General features: G+C 39.1%; 1 protein-coding gene across 2 annotated transcripts in view; it reads right to left on the reverse strand.

Moving 5' to 3' along the window:
• Positions 1–853: 853 nt before the first annotated feature.
• Positions 854–26684, reverse strand: part of NSMCE2 (NSE2 SUMO ligase component of SMC5/6 complex) — a 136592-nt gene continuing 110761 nt past the window's right edge. For both annotated transcript variants that reach the window (XM_075141165.1, XM_075141166.1), the window contains exons 6-8: positions 4888–4988; positions 4461–4567; positions 854–1229 (exon numbers count right to left, since the gene is read on the reverse strand). In XM_075141165.1, the coding sequence (XP_074997266.1) occupies positions 1070–1229; positions 4461–4567; positions 4888–4988 (368 nt within the window). In that variant the 3' untranslated portion in view covers positions 854–1069. The remainder of the gene's footprint in view (positions 1230–4460; positions 4568–4887; positions 4989–26684) is intronic.

Consider the following 26684-nt stretch of genomic DNA (forward strand, 5'->3'; position numbering starts at 1 on the left):
TAGGTATCTTAGCTACATTTTACACTAAATGTCAGATTGTAAATTCAGAAAAATGACCTAGGAAAATACCATCTAACCCGCTAAGGATCCCAAAGCTCAAAGAAACCTGTATTTTCTGCTTCACATATGCCAAGAGATAATTGCCGTCTGACCACCAAGGCAGCTCCTTTTACCTACGGCTATTTCTAATTCATATATGTAGTGCCTTATCTGGTAGAGGTATTCAGATGAATTTAGGTAGTAAGTATGGTGTGTCACAAAGTTTTAGTCCTTTTTTGGATCTGTGCCCAAATGCATAGATATCTGAAGCTTATACAAAATGAGATTAACTGTTTTTCAGTTCAAGGCATATGGTTACAACGTATTTGTATTACCTACAAATTAGTTATTGGAATAAATTTGTAAATAATTGTAGTCTCCTAACCTACAGTATTAAGGTAAAGCCCCCTGGGACTTCCAAATGCTAAAAGCCTGAATTAAAAACTTTTGAATCTCAAAAGAAAAGCGTAAGTTAGGGGAGAGTGTTCAATAATTATAAGAACGAGGCCGAGATTGTCAAAGGTGAGTGGTAATTTTGTGTGTCCACACACGAGGTACAGATGTGCAGCCCTTCCTGCAAATTAAGCTCTATTAAAGTTTCGTGAGGTTTGTATTAAAACACAGACATGCTCCCAAGCAGGATATATGACTTGGGTAAATCCTTGGTCAGAGTGCCCTACTCTGAGTATTCCCAGCAGTTACAGAGACACTAACAGAACTATCTGCAATATTGAGCAAGGCGCTCGCTATTACATGCCACCAGAACCTGCGTCTCTAATATGCTGAAAAAGTTAGCACACTGACAAGGAAGGTTAAATGCTGCAAAACACGTTTTATTGATCAAATGCAAGCTTTTAGAATTGCAGGAAGGTTAAAAAAAACAAGTTAAACTGGAATTCCTCATATTCGGCAGTTTAAAAAATGCTTTCAGTTACAGCTGAGACCTTCAACTTTGCCTATAAATGAAACACTTTAAATAACAATCAGTTACACAACCTACTTACAATCAGCAGCTTATCTCACAAGACCTCTAACAACAAATTTTCTTTGTGGCATCAGCATATCCAGCTGACTTCTCCAGCGTTGACCAGCTTTTTTTATTCTGACTGTCAATCGCTCTTTTAAGTACTTCATCTGGCACAAGATCTGATCCTTTTACATCAGCATGGCTACAGCCAATTTTAGGGCATCTGTTAAAAAGAAAAGAGAGACTCCATTAAATCAGAAGAATTGTATTTGTCAGATACAGGCTTTTACATAACATCTGCTGGTTTATTGTATTTATCTGGGATTCACTCTGTCTGTCAGTTCCTCATTACCTGTTTCTCCCTTTACCAGCTCTCTGTGAGGAAAAATAAATCCATTTATCAACACTGGTGGGAATGAACAGCTGAAGAAAGGAAAGAACACAGCGAGAGACGGAGCCTCTCACCTGTAGATCACTCTCTTGCTTCATGTACACAAGCTGCCTGCATCAGTAATTATACTAGCATTGCATCTTTCTGTGTTGCTTTCTCTCTTTGCAGTCCTCTACAAACTGTAGGTAACCTCTTACCTTATTAGTCTGCAGTGCAGAAGTATAATCTTCACTGATAGATAAATAGGGAAATTAATTTATAGGGAAATAGATAAAAGAGAATGAGACTTGCAAAAGCTGACCTGTGAATCAGTGGACTATCTAATTGGTGTAAAAATTTACCTGTCCTTTTATGAACTGAGAAAGCACAGAAAGGAGAGATGGGGTCAAATTAACAGCCTCTAAATGATAATCAAGTACAAAATGTCTTACAACTACTTGAAACAGCCAGATGAAGACAGCAGGGTGAAAGATATTCAGGGACCAAAGGTCATTTTCCTTTGGCAGTGGCCCAAACATGCACAGATGGTACCTGTATTCAGAAATAACACTTTTCCTGAAATTTTCCTCTATTAGGAGTAACTTTTGTCTGAGGCGCTGAACTTATTTACACTCAGTACTCATGGCTTTTACTCCAGATTTGTTCACAGCTTACTGTTTTTGTCATGGATAAGTCACTTAATTGCTCTGTGCCTCAGTTTTCCCATTTATCACCTTATTAAAGCAATGGCTTGCCAGATTAATGAATAACAAGTGCTCAGAAAGCTTCCCACGTTTCCTGTAAGCATAAAGTATTAGTATGTCCTTCCAGGCAGTGGAAAATAGTGAGCAAACTGAGACACGTAAAAGTTGCCTAAAGGAGTCTATGGCGAGTCTATCAGCACAAAACCGGTGGCTGTGCATACGTCAGCTGCAGAGCTGGCATTCAGCCAGCGCACTGCCAAGTGCACCGAAGGGATCCCATAGATTCAAGCCAGAAGGTACGTGTGAGGAAACAGCCACTTCTGTAACTCTAGAGTGAGCAACAGCTTTGATTTCAGAGTCAGGACAGAGAGTTCTACAATTCTCTCTATCAAGACACCTACTTCCACTTGAATATTGCTGGCAGGAGCACAGTCAAGTAGCAACACCACAAGAACAGGGTACTCAAATGGGGAACTTGTTGCATCAACTGGCCTGTCTTCCCACCACAGCAGACTATGGCTTTTCAAAATTGACTGCATTTTCACGAGAAAAGTTAAAATTACAGCAGGTCAGAGATTGGGCAGAGAAAACCAAGCAGTCTTTCTTAACTTAGTTACAGAGAAGCCAAGTTATTGCGGTGCTTGTGCTTTTCTAGCATACTGGAATAACTCCGTAAAAATGGTAAGGTTGCAAGCTAAAAGCTCAAAATTAAGAACTGCCAGGATTCAGACTGCACAAACAACTTCAGTTTCGGTATAAGGTACCTTTTAAAGCTAAATGTTGTACAGCTTACATGATTTTTTTAAACTCCATATTTTCTCTAGGTCTTTAATTTCTTAAAAAGTAAAATAAAAATTCAGTCATGTGACCCTATTAGTTTTTCAGCAGTGGTGAAACTTTTGATTCACCACAACAGTCTCTACTACCATGACATTTTCCTGACGGATTTAATAACACAGAGAATTATTAAGATATGAACATCCTAAATTCAGTTCCGTATTACAGAAGGTATTTTTGTCATGGTTTTGGGCTGTTGAGCACATGCTTTCTAGCCTGTCTCTATCCTCCAGAACGCTCGCTTTCTTCTCTCCAACTTGTGAGCTATTTCCCAACTCCCGTTCATTTTTCCAGCCAAGTTTCTGTCCATCCATGTTGCTAGTTTTGTTGTTATTCCCAGTATATTGCACCCACTCCACTTTTTCTCCCTAGACCTCATAACACAGGCAAGGTGATTCTGTCTTGTTCTTCAAGCTGTCTTGACACTAAGGTAGTGGCTGGACATCCCAATCGATGCTTAATTTCACAGCAGTGCTTTCCTGTAGCCAGGAAGGAGCATGGAATACAAAGTCCCTCTCCACCTTTGTATCCCCATGGCGGAGTATGTAGAGTCTAACAGAAATGCAAGAGCAACGGATGGAGGAAGTAAGCTGCCTGTGGCACTATCTTTGGAGAAATCAGGTTGCTAGTCTCTGGCAGACCTTCCTGAGCATGTGCAAACTGCTCATTTATTAAAAAGTCCGCAACTGGTAAGTTTCCATGAGGTCATCAACCCCAAAGCATGAGGCTTTAGCATATATGGTGTAAAAACAAATGTGACATTAATAATGGAATGATGCGTCCTCTAAACTTGCTCTAAAAAGCATTTGAGCCCCTTTTCTTCTCTTTTTTTTTTTTTTAAATCAAAACCATCCTAAATTTGAAACTTACTGGGGAGAATTTCAGGTTTAAAAATTCAACTGTTACATCTTTTCATTCAAAAAAATATGTCCTGTGTAGAAAGTGGCAGGCCGCTTTGATGATATAAAGTAAGAATTATTTAATTGCATCGTAGTAGGAGCTGCACAATCCTGTCTGATCATTCTTAAAGCTCTGTCTGATCATTCTTAAACTCTGTACTACCTAAAAAGTTGTGTTTTAATATTTCTCATCTTAATACTCATTTAAGTGTTTTAATATTTCTCAGTTGTACTGGAATATGACTGCAAAAGAGGGTGCACAGAGGAGACTTTTTTTTCCTCATTAACTTCAGGGCTTGCTAAATAAGCAGTGGGAAAAAAATGAGCAACTAAATTTTAGGAAACTGAAGTTTCTCTTTGTTGTTCATGGCTGTACAAAATCTCTTTGCTTCTGTTGTGCAGGTACCACAAGTAGCTGTAACTTCCCCACACACTTCCTGAATATTTCCTTACACATTGTTTTCATTAAAAAGAAAAGCTCCTTCACGTGTACAGTACTAATGAGGAGACTGTGACTTGGGCAGACACTGAGGTATTACTTCCTACAGTCTTGCCAATCCAAATACATTTCCTAGAACAAGTGGAGTAAAATTCCACTTACACAGCAAAGCAAATAGCTTTTCCACACATTCTTGTTAGCTTACCGGACTTTTTTCTTTTGCTGCTTTCGAGTCTGGATAATTTTTAGAATGGCGTCTTCTTCATAAGTGTGTCCACAGACTTTGTTTCGAACTGGCCTCTTCATTTCCATCTGTAATCAATAAGGTTTGATTTAAAGGAACTGATAATGCCCATGAAAATGCTTCTTATGAGATTTCATGTAAAACAGCAGGAAGTGTGTTTGCCATTCATACACGGCATTCCACTCAAATTACAGGGTCAGGTCCTGCACGGTAAACTGCATTCCTACTTACGTGGGGCTTTTTCCCAAGCAATGTTGCTCTTCTCTGATAATGCTTGTAATTTATACTGCCTGATTTTTAACAAGTATTGCATATTTGTAATAAACAATCCAATGAAGAATATGAAGTAACTATTTCCCAATCGATTATAGCAGCAGTAAGCGCATACCTGTGTAATGGGACAAATAAAGTTCATCTGACTCTGAGTCACGGCTATATCTTCATCGATTTGTTCAATGGCCTCATTATCATTACCTGATTGATGACAGACTATAATGGGAAACAAGACAATTTTCATTTAATATTTAATATAGGTAGTCAATACTTAAGCAAATAAAATCCAGCATTTGCCAAGCATTATCTCACAGTGATATCTAAGATGCCACAACACATTTCTGTACCGCTCCCTGAAAAAGATACTGCAAAAAATACTGTCTCTGTCAGAAAATGTGGATTTTTAAATGGTAACCACTTTTTTGTGTGTGTGTGTGTGGCTATTTATAGCCAATGCTAGAAAGAAGGGCTGGGAAGAAAAGCAAGCTGGCCTGAATATATGCAAAGCCTTTGGTATTCTCTGTTCAAGTTCACAGAAAACCAGTAACATGCAGGTGAGTCCCCAAAATCTAACAAAGGATGAGGTGGAGCTTTTGCAAATTTGGCAGTCCTACCCTCATGATCAGTTTGTGTTTTAATGTTATAAATGGGCTTGCTGTATAGCCTGTATACACAGTATATACTTTAAAAGGAATTTATACTATTTATCATAATGCATCATCTGTAAAGTGATGCTGCTATATTTTAACAAGACTATAATTAGTGAAAAACAAAAGCCAAGAAAGTGTTATTTAAGATGGACCATAGAAACGTTATTGAAGTAACCTTAAGGAGGAGGGGCAGAATGAAATCTCCTGAAATCTCCCAGAAAACACCTGATGGCCCAATGCCAGGGAATGAGGGGCAGACAAACAAGAAGAAATCCACCTTGAGCTAGAGAAGATGCAGGTCCCCACCTTTACCAGAAGAAGAAGGCAAGGTGTAAGCAACTTGCCAGCCCAGGGTTCCATGCAGAAACTAATTAGCCAGAGTCAAAAGCTGAGACACAGGAGCAGCTAAGGAGGATATATATTGCTAAGTATAACCTTAATAAATGTATACATGTTGTTTTATCTTTTCCTAACTTCGGTCTACTATTGTGAATCTAGGCTTTTAGTTCAATGCATTTGTTTATCTTTAAATCTTATCTGGTAATAATAGCAAACTTAACACCTGCCATAACTTTCCATTCCTTTGGGGTAGTTCTGCAATGTTTTTGCAGCAGTGCCCTGGGGTGTAGTCCTCAACATGTCCCAAACTGAACAGAACATTTTTTCTCTCTAGCTGCACACGCTAGTTTGCAATGTAGCAACACAGGGTTCGGAGAGGATGAAATCCTTCAGTGGCCTGTGTTGGCTTCGACTGCCAACGGGGCAGTGAGAAACACAAGTGAACACAGAGGGTTTAAAGTTACTTCATAATTTGCCTTCTACAAAGTCTCAGCCTTGGTTCCCTTTGCTGTATTGTACACTATCAGCTGATCTTTGCATCTTTACATCCCTGGTATTCAGTCTTGCACATCTGTTAAGGACCAGTGTTTCCTAACATATGGTCAGTCCCGCATGCCTGTATAATACCATCACTTTCCGGATGATAACAGCAGACATCGCTCTTGGAGCAATCACAATCTCTCACACCCAGTCTAGACTGAGCACAGTGCCACGTGGACCAGCACATCTCTGGTTGAGGTACTCTTGGCATCAGTATTGCAGCCATCGCTCCACCACAGCACCTCTCGGTATGCCGGTTTTATTTGCATATTTTTCCTTCCTCCTTAACAGAGCTTGCCCTTCTCTCCATTCCAATACACCAAGAGTCTTCCAAGCACTGAGGAATGTTTCTGACCCAGGTACTCCTGCAAATACTTAAGCAATCCTCAGGCAAGCATCAAGGGTATTTCTGTTTCTGTTACTAAGGCCTCATTCAATCAATAGGGTGCGCAGGGCGAAAAGCAGCTCAAATGTCCAAGGTAAATAATAATTCTAAGGCTTTCATCCCCAAGAATATTAACATACCTTTATCAGACCCCCTAACAAAAGTAAACACTTGCAAATCAGAAGGAAAAAATGGGCACAATTTAACTGTAAATACTGAAACTGCAATGGTATAGACATCAGAAAAAGACTTGCATCAGTTACCAGTTTTCAGAAAAAAAAACCTGTCGCATATCATTCTTAGATTGCTCATATATAAGGTTTATTCTATCATAAACCCATAGTATTTTGAAGAAAATACAACTTTTTGGGGAAAAAGTGGGGGTTTTTGATGAAGCTTTTGAAATACAAAGCAATGGGTGAAATCCCACTGAGACAGCAAGGCTAAACAATATTGGAAATATTGGTAGGTGCCAGCTTTGGCATGGGCTGCTTTATTTAAATATCATACTGTTTTTTTTCCTATGAGTAATGCCAACAAAGAACAAGAGATTCAGAATTTCCCTAAATTCATGTACCTGCAAATTTTTACATACTGCAGCTCTAATCTTTCCTGCTGAAAACATCTGGAAACTCACATTTTTCTATGTTGCACTTTGTTTCAACTCATGAACTTGGCATGTAGTTCCAGCGTACCAGTGCATCTCATTGGTCAATGAAGTTAGAATGCAGCATTACTAGCAAGATCTAGGACAGGTGATTGTTTACAAAGGATGATTTTTTTTTTAATCAATATGTAGATGCCAAGGTAATGTGGGGCTTGTGCCTCTGATTTTACTTTTGAAGCTCAGCACTCCAAGTTAGGCATGTAAGTGGCCTCTTCTGGAAGAATGTTCACCTCGCGCAGCACCTTCTGACTTTGCTAAGGAGTCACCACTTCACTCATCACTTCTGTGTGTGCTTACTTAGGTACCGACACAAGAATTTAGGAGACTATGTTGAAGCATCCAAGTTTGAAAATATGAGCACAAGCTTGGGTACCGGTGCTGGAGTCTCCCCTCAAGGCCTTAGGTCTCTAAATTATGTGAACTCAATCACAGGCTGGGTTTACCTCTTTCTTGTACTGGCTTTGGAGGTGATTTAGATGCCTCGTGTTTAATGGTTGAAATTCCATGAGTTGAGACCCACTCCTTGTGGGTGGGATATACTAATCTTCCTGGATTCAAATCGTCCTCTTGCTGCAAGCTTATCTTAAACACTTCAGGTTGCACTTCATTTGCAATGATTTTGTACACAGTCTACCAGCGTGGGGCCCTGGTTTCAAGAGGTTATCACAGCACAAATGAATAATTATTTAAAATATTTCCTTTTCATAAGCAGCTAATATTTTTAATAATAAATATGCAAGACTGGGATGATGCAAGTGATACCTCAAACATGTCAATAGCAAATTAGCATAAATCAGATAAACCACCCACAGATTTGTTGTTATTGCTTGATGTTCTAGATTACAGGAGGAGAGAGGAAAATAACTTTTTTCAATTACAATAAATTTTGCAGAGATTACACAAGACACACGTATATCCCGAACTGCTCAGTAAGATGCTCTAAACCATAGATCTATACCTGCAAACTCATACTGGAAGATGAGACCTTTTATTAAGGTCAAAGGTATTTTTTACCAAATGAAATGTACAAAAAATTGGAGGGTCTAACTTGCAAGTCTGACTATTCTATAGAAAGAAGAAATAAGAACACCGGGTCATACATATTTCAGCTAAGTCAGGTTACATTTTTGTAAAATTGAGTTTTCCTTGCAAATTAAAACCAGATGCAGAAAACACTAAGTTATTGTTCCTGAAATTCAGATGTTGCCTTAAGTAACAGAAGTACATACATCTATTTTGGTAGTCTGAGAGATTATATTTTAAGAGCCTTAAGAGTTTCTAGTTTTCCATTCCAGCCCCTTTGAAACCTGTTATGAGTATTAGTAACCCATTTTCTATCTGGCTATCTCAGCAATAATGTTTACAGCTAATTAGTGCCCACTGTTGTAATAAAACTGCATTCTCATAAAGGTATCTATTTTTGGTAACACATCGTAATGAATTTTGCAACTGCCAACTGTTTTTTACTTATTCAATTTTAATTAAAAGCTGGTAGTACTTTATATCTCTACCACTTTCATCTCTTGATAAAAATGTGACTAATATGCCTTAGCTCAGTTTTTACCTACTCTGCTGAGAGAGACTGAGAACTTTTAAGCCAACTTTTAAAAATAAGAAAACCGTAGCGCGGAGACATTAACTGCTATATTGTGAATTATATTAAGCATGGATAGTATACATATTAAAAAAGCATTAAAGGAAAGATCCTCTCCATTGTCATTGTCACAGACTGCTGTCTGCTCACTGCTTCCAGTGCCTACAACGTCCTCTACCCAATACCTGTTTCTCTAATGTGGCCAGGAGTGAGTACATGTTGCAATGTAAACTTATTTGATTTCTTTCCTTTTGTGCTGCGCTGTTCTGCCTTCTCACCTGCCATCAGTCAGACACTAGTCCCACAAATCAAATGGCAATGTTAAGCATGCAGGATTGAGTCTTTGTAAGCCTGAGCCACTAGACAGACAAGGTCTTGGCTCCCAAGAGGGTCTATTGTACTGCTGACTCTCGATAGAAATAACAGCAACTCATCCAGGCTGGGAAAAATCCTACCTCTGAGAGCTCCAAGAAAAACATGAATGTTATGAGGGCAAGTCAAACGCCAAGAGTTCCTGCCAGCAGGACACAGAAAATAATGAAAGGTAGGGGAGGTGAAGGACATCATCACATCCAAGAGTTGTATTCTAAGAGTCAGAAGGAGTCTGGGGCACTGCTAGCATGGGGTGAGGAAGTCCAAGGACAAGTCTGAAGGAGGGAATGAGCCCAAACACCGCTTTCCACGAAACACACTGCTGAGATCACCATGAGCGATGCTTAAGAGTGGGTCAGCATGCCCCTTAGTGCTCTGAATTTGGGTTAGACTTCAGATCCAGAGAAGCAGACCACAACAACTGTCCAGTGTCCTGCCCCCGGGACGGATCCGCAGTAAATGCTGTAGGAGGAGTGAAAGAAGAGGGGAAGCAGAGAGTAATACTTGGCAAACTTTCCCAGTCTCTAGCAATTTGTGGCCAAGGACTTCCTGAGTCAGAGGTAATATCTTTGTACTTAATAAGCCCTGGAGTTGTCCTCCAATGAATTTGTCTAAACTTGGAAAGGGGAATTTGGGCCTGGACTTTTCAGCTTGATTAGAGACAGTTATCTTTGCTAGAAAGGTTAGCAACAGTTTAATTTTCCTTGAAACTTACCGCAGAGGCTGCAGGTTACAGTTTAATTTGATTTTTAAGAGGGAAAATAAGGTGTGCAAACTACAGCTGCAGTCAAACAGTTCAAAGGCTTTCTGCTTTTGCCAGAGGCATGCGATAGTTTAATTTGCCAACCAAGCCAAACTAGGCTTTGCATTAAAGTACAGTACAATTTGATTACTTGCTGGTGTTGCAATACACAAGTTGATCTAAGGAAGGTGGCCTCTTAACACGTTGCTCCAGATTGCAATTGCAAATTTACTTGCTCCTGCCCAGGCCAAGCAATTTGCTGGTTATTTACTGACAAGTCCCTTGTATGTGCCCTGTTTTACACATACTAGTGTAAGAAGTACATAGACGTGCATTTGGTCAATCCAAAATAAAATGGTAATCCTGTAAATATAAGCCATTCTGATTTTCCTGGAGTGTGAAAGACAAATTAAATGAACAAATCAGCAAATTGTTAGTTCCCTTACACAGTAAGAGTGGGGAAGGAAAGGACAGTATCCTGCACTAAGCAACAATCCTCTAAAAACTCCTTTAATGCCATCAAATTCACAGCACTTGCATATTTTACAGTATTTTGTCCCACTAAGCTACGGGCCTTTTAAAATACAGTATTCCAAATGGAAATACTGTTCCTGTTTTATCCTTTCACTACAGGGTAGAGCTGGTTGATGCCAGTTTTCCAGAATGACCTTAAAATGAAGACAGACTTCATGATTTGATGGAAATGTTATAGGACACACGTTACAGAAATGTAAGTGAAGGAGACGGAAAGACACTTGAAGCTAGATACAATTACTGTTTAATGTATTAATAAATAAAATGTGACTACAAATCCCACCTAGAAAAAAAACAAAACAAACTCCAGAGGTGCCCTGTGAGAAGTAAGACATCATCTTTGCCTTTAGATTTTGGGAAATTCAGACTGTTGTGCAGTGGGAGCTGTGTCCCTAGAAATGTGAACTGAAAGGATATCTTTGATTATAAACCACGCAACTCGAACAGTTTGGTAGGCAAACAGACAGAGGCAGCTTTCTTGCTCCCTCTGTTACTGCAAACAAACATGAGAAATCCACACTTCAAAGTCCGTGGATGACATTTCAACAGAAGTTTCCTCATCACTGCAGTCTGGACGAGATCTGAAGAAGCTCCCGGGGGAGATGAAGTTTACCTAAGAAGATGTCATGAAGGCTCATCAGTAAGCTCAGAGGAGTCGCTATTTCTGGAAAATCTAAGAAGGCCATATTCTTCCATCTTAACTATCGTCTCCCACAATGGCGTGCAAACTTTAGAAGCAAATTAAATACCAAAGGCTTGCTGAAAATAAACCTAACTGATAAACAGATTACTTAAATCACCAGGAAACTCTAGGTCTACATGAAAGTGTGCCAGACATGTGACAATAGAGCGGAAGTGTTAGGAATGCCACAGTAGGAGGAAAGCAAGACAAAAACTGGAATATCTTACAAGGAAAAAATATATCAGCTACTAAATTGCAAATATATGTAAAGAACATTTTTATTACTTGGATTTTCTCCTGCTCTTCAGAAGAAAAAAGGCTGAACAATCAGTGCTTCATACAGTATACCATATAAAGGCAATTTCCATGCTTAGAGAGCATCATTTTGTATATCAGAGATTAGAAGAATATCACACACATTTAAAAAATTAAGAAATTCACTCCAGACACATGAAAGAAAAAGTTGCAAAAGATGCAACCAGGAAAAAAAAAAAAAAGCCTACCATTTCATTAGAAGATGAACCACTTTCCATTACTAACATTGTGGTCAGAATCTGGAATGTCACTGATGCAATGCTAACCATCAAATGACATGAACATGTAGGGCTTGCCTACACAGGGAAGCTGTTGCAAAATAAGCGAGGGTGTGAATGTAGAATGCATTAGCCACTTGGCATTAACTCACTGTGTGGACGCTCTTATTCTGCATTAGGAGTGCCTTTTGGCTGTTTAGCCTAATCCACTTCCACAGTGGACTCGAGAAAGGCACTGTTAATGCTGGACAGGAGTAGTGAGAGGAAAGCTGTCGGTATTGACAGCAGTTTGGAGCCACGTCTGTTTATGCATGAGTCTTTAGCAGTCCTTGGATGTTCTGTTCTGTAAATTTAATTCAAATTCTCTCAGAACAAACCATGCCAAATATTCTCTACATATTAGCTCATAAGCAGAAACCATGTCTACAACATCTCTGAACAAAAAGTAACATCATGTATCTTGTAACCTATATGGTTGGAGGTCGATTTGCCCATTTCAGTATGTCATTTGTTCATTCTTGTAGTCATTCACTTCTGAAAAGCTGAAGTGGTAACAGATTTTCAGGTACAACAAGCTTCTGCTAGAAAACACTCCTGGACAGAACTGTTCCAGGATAACAGAGGGGCAGAAAACAAAAAGAGCAGTGATCAGGCAAGTGGCCCAGGCAGCGTAGCTTCCCAGCAGTCCATCCAACAGGCTGCTATGGAACTAGTGCGCAGAAAAGCCCCTAGATAGCCCAGATGATCACACCCCTAGAAGATTATCATTCTGATCATTGTTTCAATATGTCTCTTCACATTGTCCTCAAAAGATGTTTTGCCAAAGACTTCATGGTATTTCTTTCCTAAGCAGCTCTGTTGAAAAACATCTTTAAAAAGTTACCAAAATAATGTCCCCAGCCCCAGTGTCAGACACATGTAGTTTGGGGCATCGGTAAGAATATTTATGAGGTATAGGGTGAGAGGGCATGAAGCTATAATCCCTGAACATTAACCTGTTGATCTTGTGATTGGCGAGGATGGCACCGACTCAGCAGCTGTCTGAAACTGGAGAGAGAGCACAGGAAAGGGCAATCCCTCACCTTCAGGAATCGGGAGGTTTGTAGCACAGGAAACCAGCTCCACTGCCCCTTCACCCAAAGGAAGCTGGAGAGACAGATCTGCCTCTCTTTACCAGGAAAAGACAGATGTACTATACCGCTCTTGAATAAAGACATGAGTACAAATAAGAAAAAGTGAAACTGAAATGGTGGGGACAAAATATTCTCTTTTCCACCCTCTAAAGCCCAATGTTGAAACACTTGAAAGAAACTTTTAGGGGAGAGATTTTATTTCAAAATTAGTATTAATGAGGAGAGCAACATTTGCAAGTCTGTTCTTAGTGATGCATTTCAATCCTTCACAGTGCTTTCTAAAACTCTTAACTACTTCAAAAATGAGTTTACTCATTTAGAAACATAGAACATCAAGTGACTACAAGTCAATGTGCAGTGAAGCACTATATATATCCACGTAACTTATTTGAGTTATATTATTAAGATGTATGAAGAGAGAAGTTGTGTTCATTTCCCAAGCTTTTTCTATAGAAATTAATTTCTTCTGTATTTTACATTTACAAATTCAGTTATTCTGAATTTTGCAGTTTTGCACTGCCTGAAATGGCCTCTGCTGAAATGGCCTCTGGGATGGGCAAGAAGACTCAGCTGTCTGCATGTCATGGTCACTACTCCAGCACCATGTTGGAGCTTGTCCCTGCTGCAGTCACTGCTCCGGGCACTGGCTGGGTACCCGCTCAGGGCTGCATCTCCCGCTCTGCTCCTGCCTTTGGTCACCAGCCTGTGGCCCCAACAACCTCCTCAGAAGAGGAATTTTCCTAAAGCAATGAATCATTTGTGGAAGTAATAACATCCAATTCCTTCCTCTCTTGAACACAAAGCACTATAAAAAAGGTCAGTTTTACTACTATGACCGTTTCACTGGTGGAAAACTGAGGCACAGGGCAGAAATATGTCCAGAGCCACCAGCACATTTTGTGTGCTAGACCATTGTCTTTCCCATTAGACCACAGTGCCTTCCCCCTGAGTAACTAAGGCTATGAACAGTTTCCAAATACATTCTTAGTGAATGCATCAGTTCCATGCTAAAAGCAAAAAATACGATACAGAAACCAGTATCTTCCAGTAATTGCACAATATCTGGTTGTTTATTTTGAGAAAACTAACACTTGCACTGAAGAACACATGATAATTTTCTGGTAAGTCATATTTATAAAATAATGCTTCTTTGCTAAACTACATGAGAAGAGGAAAAAAATCAACATTTAATATTATATCAAAACAAATTAAGAAATAAATCTCACAGGTTTTTTTTTAGAGAGGAATGTACAGATCTGCCATTGCTCAATCGTAAAACTGCAAGGTTTTAATTTAGGTTAAGGCAGAGTGACATATTGCATGTGTGTGCACTAAGACATTCTGCATAAACTATGCTGTGCGCACTGAGCAGATCTTCACTATAATAATCCTTGGTAAGCTGTTCCCTAACACAAATAAAAAATGTTGCTAATCCCAATTTATACAGCATCCTCCAAAACAATGTCACTGGGGGGCTTGTGCAGCTAAACATAACGCTATCATCAGCTAGGAACAGCTGAACAGTTATTTTTCTCAACCTGTCCTGTGATTAGGCTTCTTGAATGGCAGTCAGTAGAAAAAATCTAATGCTAAAGCCCTGAGCTATAAATACTTATGGATTATAACTGCAGCAGCTAATAGCTTCTGATGGTAATTAGTAGTTAATTTTAAATCTAATCGATATTTATTTTAAATCTCTTTCTGCAGATTCTCATTTGCCAGGAGTGTAACTGGCAGAGTGCATCTTCATTAATGCTACATGCATCAGAAAATCATTACCATTCTATAGGTGTCATTTATGTAGCAACACATGCATTTCGGACTTCACCTTGACATTTTTGCATGGTGCAGATAATAGACAACCTGGAAATGACTGTGCTTTATGGCAAATGTGCTGGGAAGACTGTGAGGGGCTTAACTAAGGTCAAGCACAAGACAAAGTCTTTTAAACCCTCAAGGTCTCTCTATGTCTACACTTTCCTCTCCAGATCAGGTTTAATGGGGTAGTGAAGTGGGACACAGAAAGGACTTGAACACCCTCAGCACAGATGCACACAGCAGCAGAAACAAGAACGGCTAAGCAGGACAAGTAGAGCAAGGGAAGCTGATGTTGAATTGATGGGACAGCAGTTGCAGTGTCACTTGTGCTTCATAATAAGGATAACGAGCACATAGCTAAATCACATGACATTCTGCACAGTCTTCATCTTTCTAGCAAAGCAGTTAATGTTACGCTCGCTATTTCAATCTTATAGTTATTACCAGGATGGAGTAACATTTTAGTTGTCCTCTTAAGAACTATTAACTTCCCTTGCACTCTTTGGCTGGCACATCAGCTCTTGCAGAAACACATACAATCCCTACATGTATGCTGAGAAAGATCAAGATTTTATATCTCAAAATAAACAGCTTAATATAAGTGAAACAATCAAACTGCACTAATTAAGGAAGGAAAACAAAACTGAATACAACAGAGCTGCACTAAGGAATCACCATTTCGAAACAACAAAGATAACACACAGCCTGTTTTTGTCAATGCTCCTTTCACATCAGAAATCAAGCACAGCCCTGCAACACAGAATTTAGGTTAGGTCAGTGTTACTGAGACTCTCTGGTTTGTACAGGTAATTAAGATTCCTCCTTTTCTACACATTTGTCTACAGCTAGTAAAAATACGTGGGAATTGGGTTCAGTGACATGAAGGAATGGAGAGCCTTTAAGGACAGAATCAATATATAAAGGAAAGATGGAGAGATGAAAGATGGAGAGAGACTGTTTACCAGGGCCTGCAGTGACAGGACAAGGGGAAATGCTTTTAAACTGAAAGAGGGCAGATTTAGATTGGGTGTGAGGAAGACATTCTTTACTAAGAGGGTGGTGAGACACTGGAACGTAGAAGCTGTGGATGCCCCATCCCTGGAAGTGTTGGATGGGGCTTTGAGCAACCTGATTTAGTGGAAGATGTCCCTACCCATGGCAGGGGGGGTGGATTAGACAATCTCTGAAGGTCACTTGAACCCAAACCATTCCATAATATTTCCCTGATTCCAAGCTTTGAATTGTAGATACCAGCACTGGCAGTTAAAGCTCTTCAGGATCAAATACTACCCTGATACGGCGTGCATGCCAATACTAGAACATGTAACACAATTTAGGAAATTATTTGTTAGATTAAGAAGCTGAAAAGCACTTTTAGTGAAGACCATAAACGGACTATATCCTTAAAAAAATGTAACAACAGAAAATGCTAGTGACAGACAAATGACACGGTTAAGTTCTCCCCATGACAAAACACACTCAGCCTTAACTGAAAAACTGCTATGACCATACACTTCCTAGACATATCCTGCTAGTTTTTCCGTTGCAAAGCTGATCATGGTACAGCATCCCATTTCATATAAAGGAAAACATATAAAGTATCAAAAGGGCTCCTCAGAGGGCACATACATACTTGAATAATAAATAATTCTAGCCAGGGAGTATAAGGGAATCTGGAAAACAGCAGCGAGTCGCATGCCGATTTTGTAAACATAGGAAATGATCGCTTCAAAACTTTCAGCTGCTTGAGGTGCTGTCCACCCATATATGACAAACCTAACAGGGAAGAGTCACCGTGTTAGTGACACCCACAGGTATGTGGAAAGGGCAGTCATTTAGCAGTAAGCAGAGTTCCTTGGGAAGTGACAGTCTTTGCAATCACGCATTCCTGGGTTACTACATTTGGCCTCTGGCTTGTACAGCACAGAGCTTGAAACCAGGAGCTTGATTATCACTGACAATGTTGATCTGGAATTTCAGGAATGGGTTGTAGTGGGTCCCAGGAAGCAAACAGCATCTATGAAGTGAAGAAGCACTCTATACCTTTGCCAACAGAGAATGTTATGTTGCTCCGATGTTGCAAGAGCATGCAAGCAGTGTGGGAAAAGTGCAAACAGAGCTGGTGTGGTAGGAACTACAAACGGCATCACGTTATTTACCAGGGGGGGCAGGAAGGCGTACGGAATTCCACACCACTCCGTGCTTGAAAATATTCTTCAGCAAATTATTAAACAATTTAACTGTAAGCAGCTAAAGGATAACAAGGTAGTAAGAGGCAGTCAATATGTTTCTTGCCAGATCAAATCATGCCAAACTGATCTAACCTGCTTCTCTGATAGATTAACTGTCCCTGCTGGACGAAAGAAGTCAGCTAACATATATATTCTGATTTTAAACACAGCTTTTGATGTTCTCCAGATGACATTCTCCCAAGCAAACTGAAGAAATTAGTATAGATCTTCACCCAGATCCGAGAAACCACACAATAATTAAGCTTTCTTCTGATTACAGTTTCTTTTTCTCTAAAATAGATCACTGGTGTAACAATCATTACAGTAATGCCTAAAACCATAATAGAGATCAAACAAGATTGTACAAGACACTATACACATTCATGAAAAGACAATTTCTGGCATTGCAGAGCTACAGTCTAAACAATCAGGACAGACAAGGAAAATATCTTACCAGCACTGTCAGAGATGGGAAACTGAGGCAGAAAAAGATTTAGAGCCCGATTTTCAAATGAGCTCAGCATATTTGTTGCTGAGCTCGCTTGAAATTCTGGCCATAATCAACATCATGGAAATCACTAGATATTGAGCTCCTTTGAAAATCAAACTTCAATATGAAAATTTGGCCCAGAGGTCTTTTGAAAATCTACATCAAGAGGCTTACTCAAGGTCACCCAGGAAGTCGGTGGCAGGGCTGGGAACTGAACTTACATCTTCTGACTCCCACTCTGGTGCATAACTAATGTTGCTCTGTGTTCTGTTTTAATTAGCTATGGGGAGATCTCAAACCAGAGAACGCTTTTGAAATGAAAGAAAAGAAAACCCTCGCAAGTGCATTCAGTTTCCTTTCAGAAGCATCAGCACAATGGGCTACCAGCAACTCACGAGCAGTAGGGATTTCTAGCTTCTTTAACAAGCTTCGATTTTCCTTGGAGAAGATAAATTGTTTGTTGTTTACTTCTCATATATAAAGAGATTCGTTGGAGAACTGTTCATTTTTTCTCTAATAATATTTTTTTGGACTTGCACTATGCCTCTGACCCATACAAATATTTTTCCAGTGACAAATGAGGATAGAAAAAGGAAGCCTGCAGAGTGCAAAGGCTCCTAAGGATTAGTAGACAACCTCTGGGGCAAGGAGTGGAGACTTACGCTATTGCTTATTATTACTACATTTTTCCCTAGGTAGAGAGAGTTGTTTGAAGTGGTTTCCTTGCTAATGCAGTGGCAGAGCAAACTATTTACTTTGCATATATATGTGGTTGCTTCAGTACCTCTCTTGCTTTCCTGTGGAACACCTAAGATGCACTGTTTTCAGCAGTCCACAAGTTCTTTCTGGAACATCTAGATTCTCCATATTTTCCCTGGCTTTGGCAGCATCCATAGGTCTCTAAGCATCTTCCCTGACAAGTCTTTGCTGGAGAACTACTGCAGCAATCTCAAGAACAAAAGAATCTAGAAAATTATAACAAAGGTGGAAAACAAGCCAAAGCTAAAGTAGGTGTCTGTAGCAGCTTCTTTTAGCCCAATGCACTTTGCTAAAACCTAGATGTGGCATTATTTTGTCAAAAACAGAATAATAGGTTAGTATTTCTATTCATATTTTTGCCATCCAAAGTTTTAGCCTACTTTCCTGTAAAAGACTATGCAGGTTGATACGCTGGAAGAGCTCTTTAAAAGAAGAGGCAGGTCATTTCCTCAGCTCTCTGACCCTGATACACTGTCTGTGATCACAGCGGACTTCTGAATTCACTTTGTTGTACACCAGGAATCTCACTGATAAAAGCTGATGAGAATTTTGCCCCGTTTTCCTCAGACAGAAAGCTACTTGCTGGATAGAAATGGAAATTCTGGCTCATGCTGACGGCTGGAGATTTCATAAAAGCGGAGCTGCTGGGTTCATTATTCCCAGATTTCCATCAAAAGTAGAAAAATTGCTTTCTTTCCTCTTTCCAACTTTCAGTCTTCTTGTACCTCTTCAGTGCTATTTTCAAATCTGCTGCCTACTTTGGGCTATGTTTCTCTTGGGCTCAGGACAGTATCTTACTTCTCTGTCGAAAGCACCTTCCACTTTTCTTCTTTATAATTTTCACTGCTACAAGTTTATGTGTCCAGCTGCAAAGCTGTGTAAGTTTAAAAACTACTTTATCTAGAAAAGCCAAGAAACACTTCACTAAAGACAAAACATAATAGGTATGTGAAGCAAACAGATGGTGGAGTGAGAGAGATGGTGTACAAGCAGCATGTTTGTTTCTCCAGATTAGCAGGGCATACAGTTTCTACTTATAGAGCATTTTGAGTTTCTTTTAATCAGTAAAAAGGTATTATTAGCTTTAGTTTAGCACTGCTTCAGGGATTACTAGTATTTCTACAATGGCAGTCATTAAAGGGGGGGTTGAGAGAAGGCAAATTTATTTTGCAGGGCTCCCTTCCTTGTGGAGAGTGTTTCTCATGTAAGGGATGGCACAAGAAAAAGCAAAGGGATGCTTAGGGGAAGATAAGTGAAGCTGACAATGGAGGTTGGCAGCGCTGCCCAAGCAGAGGGGAAGTGGGTGACTCCATGAAGTCGCACAGCGCGCAGCTGGGTGCGGCGGCAGCAGTCTGAAGGTTCTCACTAGTAAAGCATTCCCAGAGCCGACTGCTGTAAGAGTCCTATCTGTCAGGTTCTTTTTTTCCATCTTATCTGTCTCTTGTTTCACTCCACACCCTCCTTTTCTTGTATGGCTTTCTCATTGTCTTGTCTCACTTATCTTGGATCGCAAGCATTCTGGGGCAGGGAATGCATCTTTATATAGTAAAAAGGCAGTGCTTTTATGGCACTGTATGCATAATTAATACTAATTCATTCAGTATATAAAGTGAAACTTCTCAAATAAGCATTAAAAATCAGTTGTCTAGAAGAGGGGATCTCTTCAGTTAATGAAAAACATTACTGAAAATCTTGGGGTTAACCTTAAAGTGTATGCTTAAAACAAACCACGACCACTGTTAAACACGCAGGTTGCACATGTTCTGGAATGCTGATTGAGCAGGCTTATGTGGGATCATCCAACACCTTTGCAAGCTGATGAATCTGAATAATTAAGCTCTCCCTCATTACAGGTCTCCAAAGCACATTAATCAGTTCTCCACAAGAGTAAAGTTCACTCCGGAGACAAGAATACATCTTTGACTAATTGGGTGTTTTGATCAGCTGGATTTGGTAAACTGAGGCTGCATTTGAGATATCAGTATTGACCATATATAATATTATACACTGCCATGTAAGTTATGCATTCTCCTGTCTGCATACTGACCCAGCAATAGATCTTACAATGTACATTTTACTCTATCTCTTTTCATTTTTGACAAGTGTGAATTTCTAAGTACCTTATGAAATACTTTCTCCTCTTCCAATAAAATCACAAATGGAGTGGGTTTGGTGTTTTTTTTTAACTAGGGAATTTGACTCTATATTATGATCTTGACCATGAAATGAGCTCCATAAGGGCAGTACCAGCAGTCTTGTCAATTGTGTTGAATAGTCATCTCGTTGTCCCTAAGCTCACTGAAGGATGGAAATCCCTCTTTACATATGCTGCTGTCATGGGTAACATCTTGAGAAGAATTTTGTCTAGTCTGTTGATCTCACAAAATTTGGAATTTAAGTAACACTTAGACAAAGCATATCCATGCATGAAAAATCAAATACAATTACAAATATCAAATAATACAAAAATGCTTTTGAAGATGCAGGGAAAATTTTATTTGGAAGAAAATAATTAGAATTCTGTTCACACTGATCTAATACCCTGAAAAAGGTACAGAAACCAGGCAGTGCTGACATACTAAAACTGATATAAACCAGTAGCATTGGCACCACCCCACTGCACTCTTGCTTTAATCCTGCAAACTTGTCTGGCATTAGGTTGCCACAGGCATCTTTTCTAATATGCAACATCATAAAGATCTAGTTATTGGATGCTTGAACATTTAAAGTGGGTTGAGCATTATAATAGTGTAAAAACAAGTTTCTAACTGAAATCTTAGTTAGCAGTACAACATCACGCATTTCTTTCCAAAAGGAATTAACTATCTTGAGATAATGCACAGCTCTAATGCTATATGTAAAATTTTCTGAGATAGAGCACTTAACCAATATTAGCAACTTATACTCAAATATGATTTGAAATGATGAAAACTTCCTTATCAGAGGCCAACATCAGATTTAATCCACTGAGCAATACTTGTGATTAGTACACAAATAGATGGGTGGAAATGCAGAGAGTTATTAACATTTGAGAAATTAGGAAACCTTATAATCAAAACATTATTTTACAGATTGATTTAAATACAGAAGAGGAATATGTTCAGGCAGGTCTTCTATTTCAGACATCCTATTTGCCTTTGAAACTTAAAAAAAAGAAGAAGCAAAAGAAGACAACAGACATGTCAATTGCTGAATGGGTGGATGGGTCTTCCTGTGAAATGACTCATGCTTTTCATTCAGTTTTATGAAAGTCTTGCTTCAAGCATGCCTATAATTACTATTTGTTGCAATGGCACACCAGTCTGCCATGCAGTACAGTTTACAAGGATTTGCTAGTTTTCTGAGGGTGCGAATCTCTTTTGGAGACACAAATTGCAATGTGGATCCCTTCCTCAGCATGCACACGTGGGCTGGCAGAGCTGGTAAAGAAATTTTAGTATAGGAAGGTTCTATTTTACAGTAATCCGAATTGCTAATTGAAGATGTATAGTAATCACCAGTATAGACTACTACAGATAACTATCTAAATCCTGTGGCCAAAGTTAGCTCTGCCTCAGAAGCTGTTACTACAAGGACACGCAAACCAACCCAGATTATGGCCTGTCTTTGTCAGGCTTGATGTTTTATATAACTTTCTATTAAAGTTGCTTGGGTACCTGCTATGTAAAATTAAGAGTGATTCTTTTTCAGGTGATTCCACCACAGGTGCCCAGCCACTGCATTGGCAGAAAGAGCACCAAGTTAGGTGCTGAAGAGTCTTAAACAGTGCTTCAGGAAAGTCAGCTAACTAGCAAAGGGATCTGCAACTACCACCGACCTTGAAACTGCTAAAGATATCACACAGCACATGCTGATGACAACACTTCAGATCTCATATTTGGGAGTTTGGTGCTTTATTCTGCAAAAGCCTCCTGCCACTAGAGATTTAGAGTTCTAAGGCTTCTCTGGAGCTCAAAGCTCTTTCTTTCAAACCAATAGGAGACAATATTGTTTGTTTCAAAATATGTCAAGAAGAGAAAGCAATAGCACCACTCTTTCCCTTTCTTTCAATAACTAAGAAGCTAGAAAAAAAGTTCAGCTATTCTTGGGTAGCTTGCAGCCCTACTAAGGAAAAAGCAGGGGGCCACTCTGACGTCTTCTGCTGAAGCTGGTCCACTATGCAGCTGGAGCAACAGGTTGAAAACAAGAGCCAAAAATCCAGAGCATGATTTTGCAGCTCCAAGAGCAGGGAATTCAACTGGGAGGGAGAAATTTTTGAGCTTCTCCCTTAGCTCCCTGGGTTATTTCTAGTATCTACGCACATGCTGCCTAATGTAAAATGCAGTCCTCAGTATCTTGAGAGCAGTACCAGTGCCAACACCTAGCTGCATGCCCCAATCACTAAAAGCAAAAACGTTACTTTTTGCTTGGTCTCCTCCTGCTACCCCTGCTCTTTTTTAAGAGAAGAGGGGACAGGGGTCTACACCCAAATAAACAAATCCAGTGGCTCAGTTCAGGCTTTTGGACTGCTCACTGGAGACACAGAAGTCTCTCTCACAGGAACAGCATATGGCAGAACATACTAGCTGCCTCCCTGAACAAAGTTCCTGTGTCTAAAGGAGAGACACTGCTTCATTTCCATGTAGCAGCCCAGATCATTTAGGTGTTCTAAGTATTCTGCTGCTTAAGCTTCTTACTTGTTGTAAATCCTATCCTTAAAGGTCTGTTTCATTCATTGTACAGAACATGTAGGTGCCTAATTCAGCATTAGGCATTCTACTTCGTGTTCTGATGTTTTTAAGAAACATATGTCTAAATCTACAAATGTCTCCCCAACCACTCTTTCTTTTTCGTCTGACTCTTTCAGGATCTAAATCCTTAATGGACTTCATAAAGCCTAAGGCATATTTCTCTTTTAGCAGAGATTTGTGTATTCTACGGCAATCTCATTTAAAGTGCAGATTTTGTGTGCTCATTACAATGAAAAAAAGAATGAGGGGAAAAATAATAACAAAAAAGCTTATAATCCAAACCTACACTTGCTTAGAAACTAATTGTGGAGAATAACCAACAGTTGAGCTATAGTGAACATTTTTTATGGTGTTGACCAATTCATTCAATTATCCTTTTTTCGTTTCTGCAACTACAAATACTGAAACATACTTATTAAAAAAGATTTTTTCCTTTTTCAGGTTATCTGTGTTTTATATATTCAAAATGTATAAGCCATTTAATGTAAAGCTTTAATCACTGTCTTCTTTTAGGTTGCTTCATTAGTATGCAAACAATGATAGATCCTTTAGAGGCAGCCTGAAAAAAACCCCAAATTTTCACAGACTATATTTACAGAACTCTGCTAATTTAACATTTCTGTGTCCTAGAGACAATTAATATCTTTTATTTTGTCACTATACTTTTATCGGTGAGTGACCTCAACCACTTACATAGCTCCAACTACTATCTGCAGTTCATACCTGTGTCTTTCCTTTTCTCACCTCCCTTTTTTCATTTGATCCTGTATCTCAACCCATCTCTCTCCCATCTCATTTCACATACCTCAACATTGAGACCAACATAGAAAGGGCTGAAATACAATTTTTAGGCCAGAATCTACTGTTCAGACGGATTTGTACAACAGCCTACAAAATGTGGAATAAGAAAGTAAAAAAGATTTAAGTTCTTCAGAGTCCAACACCAAACATGAATTAGAGAAACCACATTGCCTGATCTTGAAGAGGGCCACTAATGATACCAAAGGGCTATTCTGGAGCCTGGTGATAACAAGAACACAGGGATGCCTTTCCAATGATGGCCCCTTACTTCCAAGAAAGTCACGGAAGTATCTGTTATGCTCCTTAGAACTGGGAGTCTAGCGAGTGAATATTGGTTTTACACCACTGGAGAGAGAGCATCCCTTACATTTCCTCTTGAATGCCTATACTTCTTCCATTACCTGCCCCTAGTCATGTCTACATTAGTGTTGTCTTTGATAACCTATTTTTCCATGGGCACGTTAGCCTGAGCTGGGCTAAAAATTCTGTTATCAGTATTTGCACTACCCAGTTTAACAAACTGTTTCTGCCCCTGTTGTGATCACAGCATACATACACTCACTTTGACAAAGCCAACATCTGTGTCTTTCAACTTTTTCTCTCAATTGATGACAAAACTAATGGGAAAAGGCAAATAAAGATGAGAGATACTGTTCAACAAGCAAATATGGAATATAAACTCATTAGAGTCAGAAGATAAAGAAAAGTGTATAAATAGAAAACCTGTCAGAAAAAGAAAAGTATCTGTAAAAATAGAAAACCCATGGAAGAAAAACCAACACCTTGAAATTTGTTTAACATATTATTTGCAAACTGATTTTTAGGCACTTGAACAAAAATGTCCTGATTCTCGAGGTACTCATTATGCATAATTCCTTTCACTTGGGCCTCAGTGTTTCTAAGAAATCAGGACACCTACTTATATGTCTAAACACTGGGTCAGTTTATGCCAGTAAATGCCATAACGGTGAATCGGCATCTCTTCTAAGAAACAGTATTGCTAGTTACCTCATGCATTGAATGAAACCTTATGTTAAAACTGGCCTTCAGATTAGAACATTAGTTATCTACAAGCTCAAAAGTATTTATCGATACACTATTTTCCTGTCTTCATACAAAATGTTCCAACAAAAGTAATTCTTTATCCACATATGAATGCAATTATTTACACAGGAGGAATACAAAGTCTGCTACCAAAAGACCTTCTTTACTTTCCAGAAGTCCACATTTTCTCAAGTACAAAACAAATCCCTTTGTGCTTATTTTTTTGGGCAAGAAATAAACACAAAGACTATAAAATAGCAGTATTCTCCAAAGACATAATGAAGTCATACATGTCATTAAAGTTTAGTCAATCTGCTTGAAATCCTCTAAGGCAAATACATTCAAGGTTAACGCAGTCAACTCTGCTCTTCTACTGATTATATGACTTGATCTCCTCTGAGAAATGTAGATTTGACCTTCAAATTCTGCAAGTAACTAGGAATTTCAAATTAAGCATGCGTAGCTAGTTTTTGACACCAAGAAATCTTTTCCACCTTTCCAGTAAAGTAGCGGGGCAGAATGAAACAGACCCCCAATCCTGCTTTTGTGTTTTCCCAACAGCAATTTTCAGTTATTTAAGTAGCCTTTAAACCACCTTACTTCAGTGTTTATCCATCTTTTTCCCGTAAGTCTGGAGCTGCTGACCTAATAAATCTGGCTTTTTAATATTTCTGGGCTAGAAGTGTACTATACTGTATCATACATTTTACTCCTTACACGAATTTGACCCTAATTTGTCTTGACCTTAATAATCAGAGTGCAACAACTGTGCAAATAAAAAAAATCAGATTAACTTACACAGTTCAATCTTCAAAATGAACACAAAAAAAAGGATTAAATATGAGAGCTGTAAAGCTAATGGAAATGTGTGAAATGTAACAATGTACACAACTATCACAGAGTCCTGATTTCACCAAATCATTGTAAAACACACTTCATGTTTTCAAGAAAGGCTTTTGGTTGAATAGTGGACTTTGAGACTCAGGGAATTCTGGCTTCAGCTCCTAATCCTACTATAGAATGCTTTTGTCTTATTCAATAAATAATCAGTTTCTCTAAGACATTTTTTCCCCTAAGTAAAACTGGGAGCATAAAAATTTCCTTCCTCACAGAAGTGTTGGAGAGAAGTTTTGGGCATGAACGTGCTAAGTGTTTAGATCAGTTGTCCTCGGTTACAGAGAGAGGTATAAAATAAGTTTTAACAACTAGATCTTTAATATCTTACCAATTCTAGTGTTACTGAGAATAAAACAAAATCTTTAAAAGTAAACAGTTACAGTTACCTAAGTGTTTTTGCAGTGCAAGAGTGGATTAACAGAAACTACTAATCTCAGAGGGCTCAAGATCATTCATAAAGCTCAAGGGAAAACAGCAAAGAAAGTTAAGTATCTCTGCCATATTTCTAAAACCACAGTTAAAAATGTTTGAACTTCTTCCTAGCTTTTAAATATTTTTGTTCGCAACACAAGTTAGCATTGTTTGCTCTTAATGATTTTCTCTCGGAGGATCTGCTCTCTGCATCCTGCCAATTGTTTCTGGCGACGCTCAGCAAGGCCATAGAGCAATCTTTCTTTGCCATTTGTGGAGGCCTGCCAGAAGAGGCCAAACAGGAGTTAAGACTTGATTTAAACAAGTCTCAGTTTCCGTACAGCTCCCTGATTAGCTCCTTTGGCTAGTTACCACCATAAATTATATCAGACAATTATGCTCTGGGGTGGGCAAAGTGGAGGAATGGGAGGGGGGAAGGTTCACTATGTATTTTACCTGGTAGATACATGAAGAAGGATTTTAAGTGCAGGACTAAAAGTGAATTAATTTGTCCTGCTCAGATTGTGAAAGGCCACTTTTCTACAATTCCAGCAAATACC

This window comes from Calonectris borealis, chromosome 2 (genome assembly GCF_964195595.1).
Source record: "Calonectris borealis chromosome 2, bCalBor7.hap1.2, whole genome shotgun sequence".
NCBI classification, from domain to species: domain Eukaryota; kingdom Metazoa; phylum Chordata; class Aves; order Procellariiformes; family Procellariidae; genus Calonectris; species Calonectris borealis.